At 52.5% G+C, this 13,673-nt stretch overlaps 2 protein-coding genes across 10 annotated transcripts in view; one reads left to right on the top strand and one right to left on the bottom strand.

Annotated features, from left to right (window-relative positions):
- Window positions 1-13,673, bottom strand: part of RALGPS1 (Ral GEF with PH domain and SH3 binding motif 1) — a 284,151-nt gene that overhangs the window by 98,587 nt on the left and 171,891 nt on the right. The window lies entirely within an intron of this gene.
- The window catches only part of ANGPTL2 (angiopoietin like 2), a 34,005-nt gene that overhangs the window by 5,516 nt on the left and 14,816 nt on the right, over window positions 1-13,673 (top strand). For both annotated transcript variants that reach the window (XM_079927697.1, XM_079927696.1), the window contains exon 2: window positions 7,930-8,795. In XM_079927697.1, the coding sequence (XP_079783823.1) occupies window positions 7,979-8,795 (817 nt within the window). In that variant the 5' untranslated portion in view covers window positions 7,930-7,978. The remainder of the gene's footprint in view (window positions 1-7,929; window positions 8,796-13,673) is intronic.

The raw sequence follows: 13,673 nt of genomic DNA, 5'->3' as shown, positions 1-13,673 counted from the left end.
GTGCTCAGGGGATAGGCCCTGCCAACAGGCCGAGGTGGCCATGGTGCCAACCACTCAGCCTGGCTCAGAAGAGCAGCTCCAGGCAAGGTCCGGATTTCCCAGGAAGCTGCCCTGGGACAGTGCTGTCCACCCAGTCCCTAGCTGTTCTCTCCCGTCTGAGGCTCCCCCAGTTCCAGGGCTCCAGAGCACAGGAGGCACTGCCGGAAATGCAGCAGCCAACGCAGGAGCCGGGCTCTGAAATGGCTTCTGCAGACTCTCCTGCCTCTGCTCTGTTGGCTGAGCCTCCTGGCACAGAGGGCTCAGTGCACAGGCTTTGGGACCACCTCAAAATGGTTCCCAAATAATGTACCGCGGAAAAGGAACAGCAGCACCCTCGTCCCCCTGGCAAAGGCAACGAGCTCCCGCCGCCTAACCACATCCCCTCTTGCCCCATGAGCTCATAGTATGACCACAACCCACCTCCTCCATGAACTCAGCCCTGCCCTGGAGCCAGCAACACACCAGTGGCAGGAGCATCAGGCAGATTTGACCCTCCACTGCCACTCTTCCAGGCAAATCCGTCTGATCCTACCTACCTGCTGCTCTGGTTCACGCCTGTGTTCCCAGAACCCACGACAGGGCTGGACCCAGGATGCAGCAATACACAATGGCGGGCTGGCTGGGAAGGCTAAGTGGATGGAAGGCTGGCTGGCTGGACAAACGGCTCATTCGAAGGTCTTATTAGAGTTGAACAGGCAGGGTCTGGGAATCAGCTCCAGACTCCCTGGGTACCCACACTGACTTTCGGTGGGGATGATTCACAGAATCCTAGGCTGGGAAGGGATGGCAGTTGGAGATGTGGCTATTCCCTCCCTGGCCTCCAGGCTGGCGGTGAATCACCAGGACAAGTGATGCACAGTTCCTTCTCCCGGGTTTCTAAGGTGAGGACACCACTGCTCACCCTAGATGCCCATTTTGGGGTCTCACCACCTGGATAATCAAGAACTGTTTCTAGCATCCAACAAGACTCACCTTTGTGCTGACCCGAAAGCTATTTCTACTTTGTCAGTCAAGAGTGACTAAGAAGTAACCTGCATCTTGGCCATTGAGCAAACAGACAGGCACCTTTTACTCATACTGGTTGGAGAGATTCTCTTGATGGAGGTGAGGACATGGACCTTGCAGTCGACAGCTGAATCCCAGTCCCGATATTTACTCCAAGGGACCTTAGGCAAGTGACCTAACCTTTCTGGACCTGGGTTTCCTCTACTGCAAATACAGATAATAATACCTTTCTCCTAGGTAAGGAGACCAAATAGTTTGTTACTCAATCAGGACACTTTTGAGAATAAAACAGGGTGCTGTCAATAATTAATAAGATAATAGGTCTTAACTGGGGCCAACCAGCATGCATGGTCCCCTATTCATAGGGTTGTAAGCACCAATGAGATAGAGCATGGCTGAGCACATAGTAAGTTCACAACAAACAAATGGTAGCTGTTATTATCTATCCTATTGGTCATGTGGTCAGCTGGGCCCTCTAGGGCCATTTCTTCTGGAATTTTCCTTTATCTGGATCCCTCCCTCAGCCTGGATTACCAGTTGGTTTGGTTCTACCTAACTGCACATCATACATCTCAACCAGCTTTAGCAGGAAAAACTGTCAACTTCAAAGTTTTGATTTTTTCTTTCTGTCCCAATGTTGGTTTAACATCACGATTCATGCTCGGTTCCATCAAACTCACTCAAGTGCAGCTCAAGTTCCTAGCTTCCTGTCAGGGGCCCGTCGGGCACACTGGGGCCAGGTGGCAGTTCCAGATTCCCTTGCTGCCTTGAAAGGGGCCCAGGCCTCCTGCAGTGCCTCTGGCCTGGACTCATACCTGGCTTTCATCTGTGATCACAGAATGATGGGGCAGGGCTGGCTGGGGAGGGAGGGATGGGTTCTGTGAGCCCCCAGATAGGACTACAACGTGGACTAATCATGAAACACCATCCTGGGAGCTGGATTTAATTCAGGGCCAGCAGTCCCGGGGGTTGCAAGAGCTCTCCTGTTCTCCCCCTGCTTTGGAGTGGGGGCAGTTGTCAGAGAACAATCTCCTTTGAGTTTTCCTGTCACTTCCATACATGCAGCATGGTATATATCTTGGGGTTCTGTTACCAACTGCTACTTAGTTAAGCTGGTAACTTTGGGCAAAATGACTCATGGACTTTGAATCTCAATAGTTTGCTCACCTGCCATGGGGACAACTGTCAGCTCTGCCGTTAGCCTTAAAAGCGTCTTTGTGGGAATTAGAATATTGCTGTGATTTAAATATACAAAACTACAAAGACTGTGAATGTGACTTGTGCTCCCTAGGGTTGCATAGTGCACAACCTGGGCCACCACGCACGGCAACCCTGAAATAACGGCTTCCCTCCCAGGGCTGTTGGGAGGATGAAATGAGATAATGTTTATAAAGTGCTTGAATCATGGTGATAATTGGTTGTAGTACTATTTTTTTCAGTATTTGAAATTTTCTTATTCCTACCCTTTGGGGTGAGAACTCACAAGATGACCCCGGGAAAGCAGCTTCTGCCACAGGGCAGGACACACAGCTCTGTCTTATGGAAACGATTCTTCCCACAAAGTGGCCCCTCACCTGGGCTGCGGGGCTGCAGTGCTGAGAGGGACATGGACAGGCGATGTGGGGTCCCACCACAGCAGGCCAAACAGGGACACCTAGAGCTGCCCACCGGAGGCTGGGTGGGACCCAGACCCTGAGGAGGTGGCCTCCCAGTGTGCAGAGCCCGTCATGTGGCTCAGTCGCACCAGCCCCAGTTGTGGGGAGGGAAACCCGTGCATAATGGAAACTCCTCACAATACAATGTGGAAAAGCAATTTCAAGAATCATTTTTATTTTCACTTTGAAGCCAAGGAAAACAGTTGGATTTGCTTTTCTTTGTTGGTCATAGGAAGAAACTGAGGAGCACCTCTTTGATTGGAGTTGAGTTCTTCTCCAGGCCTAAGATGGCTGGAATGCTGGGGAGTTATTTCTCTTGGGATGCAATTAGTTGAATAAATATCAAGAGCGCAAAAGTAAACAAACTCATTACTGTCCATTAAGAACTGCCAAACTTGCAAAAAACTGAGGAGGGGGTTGACCTTTAAGGAAAATAAATTACGCCAAGGCCAAAGGCAGCACAAAGAGCACAGCCCTTGGTGTCAGGCTGACCCCAGCTCTAGTCAGCTCTGGCTCTTGTCTGCCATGTGCTCCTGGGCAAGTTACTTAGCCTGTCTGGGTTTTGGTGCCCCCATTTATAAACTGGGGGGAATACCAACCTTGCTGGATTCCCTGGGACAGTGTATGTCAGGCACCTAGCACAGTGCCCTGTTCCTTCCCTTCCTTCTTGTAACCCGATTGGCTCCAAGTCACTCCCGCCAAGCCCAGACCCCACAGAAATGTGACAGTAAGACCCAAAATCATGCGGCTTCATGACTGGTCCCACCAGCAGCAATGCAACCTTGAGCACGTTACCTGACACCCTCTTGAGCTTCAGTTTCCTCACCCTCAAAATGGGCATAATACTACTAACCGGCTCTGAAGGTCGTGGTGATTACATAGATAATGTGTATGTATAGGGCCTTGTGAACCTAAAAAGCTGTACGAGTGTTAACCGTCAAGTTTCGTTCTCTTTTTAATTGAACAGCTACAAGAAATGCTCTTTAAAGATTGCACAGTTTCTGACTGCGTTTGCACGTCTGGTGCCTCCCCGCTCTGTGCCCAGCGCTGTGTGAGATGCTAGGGACCCCATGACAGCCAGGACCAGTCCAACCAGCGGACTCCTTCAGGGTGGGAGGTGAGGCTAGACAGAACTCCTGGGCAGGCCCAGCTCTGTGACATGGAACAAGGCCCTCGGCTGTCAAATGGGAGAGTTAGTCCTGGTATCTCCTCGGGGGGGATGGTAGGATCAAGGAGATGGTACACGTGCTGGACACACTGCCGGAATGTGGTCAGCACTCCTCGCCGCCAGTCGGCTTTGCTGGTGCTCTCATGCTGCTATCATGCCATCCCCACCTCTGGTTTCGGAAGCACTTCCACAGTCCTTAGCTACTGTGCAAGGTGGGTTGGATCACCCCACTTCACAGAAGAGGCTCAACCTTCAGGATCTCAAGCCCAAGGGCACAGAACTTTGCCTGGGAAGCTGTGAGAGCCCACACTTGGGAAGGGACAGAACTCAGTGGTAAACAGTGCCACCATGCCAGGTCTCGAGGCCTGAAGCCAAGTTGCCTTCCTGGTCCTGTGGCAGTAACTTGGCCAAGGTGGAGCCCTCGCCGGCATCCGCAATCAGCATCACAGCAGCATGGAGAGGCAGGTGAGCGGCCTGTGGGAAGGCAGTGCCGGCAGGCCCGCCCAGCCCAGGAGGGCAGCTCCTTCCCATTGGTGTGGGTTGGGTGTGGCCGCCGGCACAGGAGCAGCTAAAAGTGCGCTGGAAACTAGGCAAACGCTCACAAACTCAGTGAGGTTTACACTAACGTCACTGCAGCCCTAACCTCATAGTCCGACCCACACCAGAGGCTCCAAACACCTTTCTCTGCCTGGCCTGAAAGGCCTGAGCTGGCCTTCAGAACCAAGCTGGGGCTTCCTCATTCAAGCAGCTCAGCGTGGCCCTGGAGAGCACGGGGTCTGTTCTGTAACTTCCTGCTGTCCAGGCTGCCGACCAGAGAAGCCCCCAGAGGGGTCTGGGGAAGACAAAACCTTCAGGTTCTGTGGTATGGTTGTTATTTTAGGGTAAATTAATGTGAAAACAGAAAGTCATGATGCTAATACTTTATTACTAGAAACCAGATTAAGAACATTTCTGTGTAGTCATTAAGAGTTTGAAGGTTTGAGTACATCAGGCCAGGGCTGAGTCCTGGTTCTGCCACCTTCTAGCTGTGTGATTTTAGGCAAGTCACTTAGCCTCACTGAGTCTCAGTTTCCTCATCTGCAAAATGGAGGGACCTCCCTGGCGGTCCAGTGGTTAAGACTCTGTGCTTCCACTGCACAGGGTGTGGGTTCGATCCCTGGTCGGGGAACTAACATCCCGCATGCTGCGCATGGTGGCCAAACAAACATACAAACAAAAACCAAATAACAACAACAAAAAACTAAAACGGAAATAACAACAGTATCTACCAAGAAGCCATTGTGAGAATTCAATAAAGTAGAAAACCCTTGCAAAATGTTGAGTGCAGGGTCAGGTACACAGTGGGCACTCACTAAGTGGATGTTAGGGATGGTAGTAATAAATGTAATACACGCCCACGCCCTCAGGCAGTCACTTGCCTGGGGCTCCCCGGCCCCGCCTGCTACACCCCTTTTCGTAGCACTCCCCACTTCACGGCAACTGTTGGTGGCTGTGTCTTTTCATTCAGTCCACAAATATTCACTGAGCTCCTACATATTCCAGGCCCTGTGCTAGGCACTATGGGTGAGGAGTGACCAAAACAGACAAGCCCCCTGCCCTCATGGAGCTTCCTCTCTCGGGGGTTGGAAGGGAGACACTACATGCCTGATGGTGACAAGGACTCTGGAGGGGGAAGGTGGCGAGGTCACAATTTTAAATAAGCAGGAAGGCCTCACTGGGAAGGTGATATTTCAGCAAAGACCTGAAAGCGGTGGGGGGGGGGGTGGGGGGGGTGCAACACGGAAGGGGCCGAGAGTGTTCTAGGCCAGGTCAAGTGCAAAGGCCCCGCGCCATCGGTGCGCTTAAGGAACGCCCAGGAAGCCAGCATGGCTGGAGCAAGTGCGAGATGAGGTCAGGGAGGGAGTGGGGCCAGAGCGGGGGGCCTTAGAGACCCATAGCTTCTTCTCCAAGACGAGGAGCCACCAGAGGATTCTGAGTAGAAGAGTGACCTGATTTGACTTTTTTACAAGGTTCACTCTGGCTGCTGGGCTGAGGAGATGCTGTAATGGGCAAGTGCAGGAGCAGGGAGACCAGTCAGGTCCAGGCGAGAGGTGAAGGTGGGCTGTACCCGGGGAGGTGGGGAGAAGCAGTAGGATCCTGGGAACAGTCCCAGGATATTGCTATTATAATTTGGTGGTGAATTAGATGTGGGGTATGACGGGAAGAAAGGAGTCAAGGATGACTTCAAGTTTGTTGGCCTGAGCAATCAGAAGAACAGAGTTGCCACTTGCTAACGCAGGAAAAACTGGGATGAACAGGCTGGGATGGAGATGTGGGTAACCCCAGGAGTTCATTTCCGGATGAGTTACGGTTGAGATGCGCGGTAGCAGTGGCAGCAGCAGTAGTCGAGCAGAAATGTCGAAGAGGCAGTTGGATATATGAGTCTGGACTCAGGGTGAGGCCCAGGCTAGAACGGATGAGATCACCAAGGTACAGAAGACGTCTGAGGACTGAGCTCTGCCCAACCCCTCCCCGCCCAGGACAGGGTTGGGGATGAACCAGCAAAGGAGACTGAGGAGTAGCCAGTGAGACAGGAAGAAAGGGTGGTGTTTGGGGAAGGAAGTCCAAGGAGGGAGTGATCTGCCATGTCCCCCGGGTGCTGAGAGGCAACGTATCAGTGAGGACCAGGAACTGGCCACTTGGTCTGGCAAGTGAGGCCCCTGACGATCCTGTCTAGGACACTTGGAATGGAGGGGACGGGGCCACGCCTGATGGGAACGGGCTCAAGAGAGAACAGGAGGAAACAGACTTTCTGGAAACAGTGGGTGTGGGCAACTCTTCAGAGGGTTTTGCTAAAAAGGGGAGCACAGCAATGGAACGGTAGCTGGACAAGGGATGTGAGGTCAAGAGAGGATTTTCTTTAAGTTGAAAGAAATAACAGCATGGCTGTAGAAAAAATGTGATCATGCCGGAGAGCTGGGGGAGAGCTGCTGGAGCCACGTCCTTGAGTAGGTGAGAGGAGCGATCTATGCACGCATGTCCCCTCCCTCTTGGCCTGACTCACTCCTACTCAACACTCCAGGGTCAGCATAAAGGTCACTTTCTCAGAGAAGCTTTCCTGACCCCTCTGGTTAGGTCAGTTCCCCGTTCTACCCTTCCACTGCATACACTACTTCTGCCTCACGGCACTTAGGGGCTGTGTAACGATGGGTAAGCCCCGTGAGGGCAGGGGCTGGCTCTGTCCTGTTCGCAGCTGCATCTCCAGCAGCCGGCACACCGTCTGGCATACCACAGATGTTCAATGGATATCTGGGGAAGGAACAAGTGGTCAGAATAGAACTGAAACAAATCTGGAGACACATGTCTGTTTTCTGCTCCCACCTGGCTTAACCGTGTTGCAGTGATGGGGACCGTGCAGTTACTGGCTGCTGGAAATATCTGGATTTAGAAGAGTTGTTTGCTCCTGTTTGGGCTCTGTAGCTTGGCTAACACACAGGCCAAAGCCACATGGCTACACACATCCTTCCATTGACACTGTTCATTACAAACTGAACACATCCATACTATGTCTAGCAAATCATTCATTTAACCAATATTGCAGAAAGCTTGCTTAGCGCAGCATCCTGGGGATACAGGATGGAAACAGACACAGCACCGGCCTTTATGGACCGCAGATCCATGAAGAGATCTCACAGAATTCAGATTCATCTCAACTGTGATGGGTGTTACAAAGGGCACGTCCAGGGGGAAGCTAAATGGTCTGAGGAGTGTGAGGCAGAGGAGGAGGGAGATGGGACAACCCTTCCTCTTCCTCCCCTCCCAGCTTCAAGCTGCCCTCGTGTGGTTCTCAGGCTCCAGGAGCGGCGGGGCCTCGGCCTGCTGCCTTCAGATGCCCAGTCCCCTCCTGTTTCCTTCCTACCTCTGCCGGGCCTGCCTGTCTCCTTCTGTGGCTCCCGGAAGGGCTGCCTCCTGAAGCTGTGTTTTTGGAAACATCTGCCCGATAAGAAGGCTGAGCTCCCTTATGGCACAGGCCACTGGCAGTGACAGGACCCTCACTGAGTCTCCCCTTCTGTTTACTTCCAGGGTTTCATAGTCTCTGCTCTCAAAGAAGAACCCCCACTTTGCAAGGACCATGAGGCCGCTGTGTGTGACGTGCTGGTGGCTGGGACTGCTGGCCGCCCTGGGAGCAGCTGTGGGCCAGAAGGAGGGCTTTGAGGGCACAGAGGAGGGCTCGCCCAGCGAGTTCATCTACCTGAACAGGTACAAGCGGGCCGGCGAGTCCTCGGACAAGTGCACCTACACCTTCATCGTTCCCCAGCAGCGGGTCACAGGCGCCATCTGCGTCAACTCCAAGGAGCCCGAGGTGCTCCTGGAGAACCGGGTGCACAAGCAGGAGCTGGAGCTGCTCAACAACGAGCTGCTCAAGCAGAAGCGGCAGATCGAGACGCTGCAGCAGCTCGTGGAGGTGGACGGCGGCATCGTGAGCGAGGTGAAGCTGCTGCGCAAGGAAAGCCGCAACATGAACTCGCGGGTCACGCAGCTCTACATGCAGCTCCTGCACGAGATCATCCGCAAGCGGGACAATGCGCTCGAGCTCTCCCAGCTGGAGAACAGGATCCTCAACCAGACGGCTGACATGCTGCAGCTGGCCAGCAAGTACAAGGACCTGGAGCACAAGTACCAGCACCTGGCCACACTGGCCCACAACCAGTCAGAGATCATCGCGCAGCTGGAGGAGCACTGCCAGCGGGTGCCCGCCGCCCGGCCCGTGCCCCAGCCGCCCCCCGCCGCCCCGCCCCGCGCCTACCAGCCGCCCCCCTACAACCGCATCATCAACCAGATCTCCACCAACGAGATCCAGAGCGACCAGAACCTGAAGGTGCTGCCGCCCCCTCTGCCCACCATGCCCACCCTCACCAGCCTCCCATCCTCCACAGACAAGCCGTCGGGTAAGTCCTTCCGGGAACCTGCAACATCTGGGCCTCAGGGCCGGGCACCAGGCTTCCCTTGGCTGTGACCACAAGTGGGGGAAGAGCCGCGGCAAGTTGAAGCCGGGCCAAAGGCCTGCACAATCAATCCCCCAGCGGTCCCTTGGGCCAAGCCGCAGGAGCCGGTGGGGTGAGAGGGGGACATTCCTCAGGTGGATGCTCCAAGGTAGAACCAGGAGACAGGGGAATCTCAGAAGACAAGTGTTTTCTGGCTTCTGATAGGAAAAAACCCAGGCCTGAGTCTTCTGGGCTCTGCAAGAGGTGCTCTGTGTTGGCAGGTAGGATGTCTCTCCTGCAAGCTCTCGTACTGTGCCTGGCACAGAACTGGCATTTAGTAAATGCTCACGGAAGAAACAACAGACCAGAGGAAAAGAAAGTGTTATCACAGCAGAAGTATGATGAACACACTGTAGGGAGGGGCTGCGGGGGAGGAAGGAGTACTTTCTAAAGCCCACACATTTCCTAGCGTCGGATGCATCTAGAATTTTCAGTGATGATTCCATACACTCTTAAATACATGTTTCATCTTAAATAAATATGGTAATTCTCAAAATATCATCATGCGGGAGGAATGGGGCTGCTGGTAGGTTTTGAAGCTTGACCCAGATACTGGCGCCGGGCGCTTTCATGTGTATTATTACATCATTAACCCCTGCAGCTCCTTATGGAAGGTTAACTGAGAGGATGAGTGACTTGCTCACAGGCTTAGGATCCTCAGGCTGAGTCTGAGTTCAGGCCTTTTCACTTTAAAGCTGGGGCTGACTCCTCTGTGCCCGAGGACTCTGGGAATCCTCACTCCGGGGGGAGCATGAGCCCAGCCCCCTGAAGCTCAGTCTCTCATTCAACCAGGACCTTGTGTGCCTTACAAATGGGCTGTCATATGAGGACTACGTTCGTCTTTGCAAAAAAGTAACCATGTATCTGCTTCAAGTCAGAGATATTTTTACTGAAAATATCCTGTTTTACATTTATTTCACACTTCTGAAAATAACCACCAGTACTGGGAAGAGCAGTTTCTTGCTAATTCCAGAGAAGGCTGAACCTGAGTGCACGAGGGTGGCCCACGCAAAAGACAAGGGTGGCGCTGTCTGCAGGTCTGTGGGGGTAGCCAGGTGCAGGGCAGAGCATCTTTCGTCGCAGCCAAGCCCTCTACTGGGTGTGCAGGTTGAGGACTTGTGCTCTGGAGCAGGCTGACCTGGGTTCAAATTCTGATTCCCCCACTGATTAGCTCTGGGACATTAGGCAAGTCACTTTGCCCCTCAGAGCCCCTCAGAGCCTCAGTTTCCCCACCTATTAATAGAGGATGGATTAAAATAGTGCCTACCTGAGGATTAAATGAAATACTGCACAACATGTGGTTAGCACAGTTCTGGGCCCATGGTAAGTTTCAATACATGGTAGCTATGAGTTTCCTTTGGTCTTGGTCTCTTCATCTTGAAACAGGAGATTGAAATGTAAAAAACAGACCATTTTTAGCTCTAGCTTTCTACAGCTGATGACTGGTTCATCTGCACACATGTCTATTTTAAACAGGGAGTTCCAAAAGAGAGGGCAGAGCGTGCTAATACATCCTGATAGAACACCCAGAGGGTAAAACGTGCCCATGGCACCGAATGCTCAGCTGAATGATATAATTCTGACATGAGGCAGGCTGACCTCAACAGTTAGGCAACAGATCTCCTCTTGCTTAAGCATCTCTGGTTTCTGACTCAACAATTCCAGGACATTCCTGAGCTTGAACTAAGCTGGTGGATACATAGTGTAGGAATAAAGACCTAAGTTTGCACCCAAGCTCTACCTCTTATTAGCTGTTCGCTCATAAGAAAGTTATTTAGCTCTTCTGAGCCTTAATTTTCTCCTCTATAAAATGGGGAGAAGAGTCATACCATCACAGGGTTGCCGTGGAAACTCAATGCAATCAGGCATGTGATATACATCATGTGGGGCAGCCAACAATAGCTGAGCCCCTACGCTTTGCCAATCACAGTGCTGGACTTGGGGGCTTGTGAAAATGACAGTCCTAACCTCCAGGAACTTAGTCTGGGGGAGACGGCAGATTCATGAATGCATTGGGACCTATCCAGTGCCCACCAGTTCTAGACCCTAAAATCAGCACATCAGGTCTGACAAAGGATTTCTCTGAGAGAGAGCACCTGTCAAAGCCAAAATTTCCAGAATGGTGTGAGAACTTATGGGACCAACATAACAAAGTACCTGAAATCAGGAATGCAGTGAAAATCATGGGCTGTGCAGTCACTATGGTAACACCACGGGGTGCTAAGTGCCCGCCTACAGGCACTACATCTATTAAGGTGGCATGACTGAGTCTGCCTGCAGTAGAAGGGACAAGTTGGACGGAGGTGGGGACGTAAGAGTGAAGGATCTGTAAGAGTTTACCGGGTGGACTTGGGAGTTGGGCAATTGAGTTACTAGTGGGTCCCCAGTGGAGATGAGTCCGTGCAAAGACCCAGGGGCGTGGCCCTAATCCTGGCACCTCAAGTAGTTTGGCTCTCCTGCTTCTTCACGTGCATAATTCAGCCTGGAATGTGTGCATTCCAAGGCTCCTGCGTGCACCCAACCCCTTTCCCTCCCACTTAAGGAAGCACACCTGCATGGAGGGAATGGCGGTGGTTTTATTACAGAGGTAATCTGAATCCACTATAATTTACCTTTTTTTTTTTTTTAAGCAAAGCCTTCCCAAATGTTGGTACTGATTGTCAGTAACTGATTCCTTGTGACTCATCTGACCACTGCACTCCCCACGTGAGGCATTCCCTGCCGAGACTGAGCACCTGGCTACAGAAGCTGAAGGGGCGGGCAGAGCCTGGAGAGAGGCTGGGAGGCCCTGCCCTTTCCTGGTGTTGGACCAGGACATGAGGAAAAGGCAGATGGTCACTCTCAGCCAATCGGCAGAGAGCTCTTATCAGGCCTGTTCTGAGAACTTAGGGGGCAGGTTCTGGTCTTGGAAGACAAAACCTTCCTCTGTGCTCTGGCCCAACAGATTCTTTGCTCTGGGGACATCACTCAGCCAGAGACACTTCTGCAATTAAACACCTCTGCACTCAAGCCTTGGCAGCTCCTAAATCTTTCATTCCGCAACCTCAGAGCCACCTACTCTTCTCCTCATTGTCCGGGCCGCTCAGCCCGCAGCACGCCCTTCCCCAGGGGACTGAGGGATCCATGCCCCTTATCTGAAGCTGCGCTCACCAGCTTGTTCCCAGCCAGACAGTAACAGGCTGGCCCCAGGCCAGGCCCAGGCCTCTGAGAGCCTGAGTGACGGAGGCCCAGGCAGCTCCCGGCTTCCCTGGCGTCTCGCTTGGGTTTTGTCCCGTCTCTCTCAGCTCTGGCCAGACCTAAGGGCATTTCCATTAGGGTGATGCTTGTGATAAGGCCTGGGCCAAATGGCCCCGCCTGTGGCCCTCTCCCCTGGGGGGTCCCGTGGCTGCCGCCCTCCCTCCTCCTGTCCATTCTTCCTCACGCTTACACGTCCCCAACCTCCTCCTCCACCTGGGTGCCCTGTGCATGCACGTCAGTCAGGTCTGCTAAAGAGGAAGGCTGCAGGGGTCACTTTCTAGGAGTCCAAGGAGAGGACAGCGTGGAGCCTCGGCTAGAGCCCGCTCTCAAGGTGGCTCTGGGAGGCCCAGGACACTACTCCTCAGCGCAGCCCAGGCACCGCCGTGCACATGCCAGCCCTCCTGCCACGGCGCCATCCTAGGGACTGACCAGAGAAGAAAGGCAGTGTGACCACCAGCTGCCACAGTGAGGCCTTGTCTGAAATGAAGCTTTAGAAACCAAAAGGAGTAGACATTTCTAGCTGTTTTCTCTCCTGAGAAAAACATAATCAGCTCAGTTTGTTTTCTCAGTGGATAAAGAGGGGACCATAAAATCATAAAATATTAGAGCCTGTTAGAGGCCTCTCGGATCCCCTGGCATAGCCTTCTTGTCCCAGGGTCTGTCAGTGACAGAGCCAACACTGGTCCCTGGACTTGTAACTTCCAGGATATTAAGGTTCAGAGAGGTTCAGTAACTTAGCCAAGATTACACAGCAAGTAAGTGGCTCAGCCAAGGCTCAAACCCAAGGGTGTCTTAGCCACCGGGATATTACACATTCCCATGGAAAGGCTAGGGGGCAACTGGTGTAAAAATCACTCTATAAATGCTTGACTTGACCCCAGGTGCCAGCCGCCTGGGACCTGACTCTCCATCACTATTTCATGTACCAGGTTCCAGGCAGCTCCTTGTAAAAGAGCTGGTAGATTTGTTAGGTTTGTTATTAGAACTCTTAAGGTTCTGATAACAAAGACATCATTACTGTGAAAATAAGATAAAGAAAATAGAATTAAGTTAGCCTCATACTACGGAGTTTCTAAAACAACAGAGCTCTCTCACAGAAAACGTAACATGCACCTGACTTCCAGTAAATGGACCCAACTGAAGCTCCCGATAAATCTGATATTTCATTTGTATCATATCTGGACAAATTGTCTGGAATTACTTCTACTCAGCATTTTTTTTTTTCCGGTACGCGGGCTTCTCCTATTGCGGAGCACAGGCTCCGGACGCGCAGGCTCAGTAGCCATGGCTCACGGGCCCAGCCGCTCCGTGGCATGTGGGACCTTCCCAGACCGGGGCACAGACCCGTGTCCCCTGCATCGGCAGGTGGACTCTCAGCCACGGAGCCACCAGGGAAGCCCAACTCAGCATTTTAATGTATAGCTAAGTCTGAAGTCCTGATTTCTTTAAATATGTTAACCCTAAATATATAAAAATCAGTAGCTATGATCTGCTCTTGGGGCCACATTAGGTGTCAACCACGCTGCTTCACAGATAACACACAGA

The sequence above is a fragment of the Stenella coeruleoalba genome (genome assembly GCF_951394435.1).
Source record: "Stenella coeruleoalba genome assembly, chromosome: 7".
In the NCBI taxonomy this organism is placed as follows: domain Eukaryota; kingdom Metazoa; phylum Chordata; class Mammalia; order Artiodactyla; family Delphinidae; genus Stenella; species Stenella coeruleoalba.
Note: the sequence above shows the minus strand (reverse complement) of the source record. Positions and strands in the feature narration are given on the sequence as shown.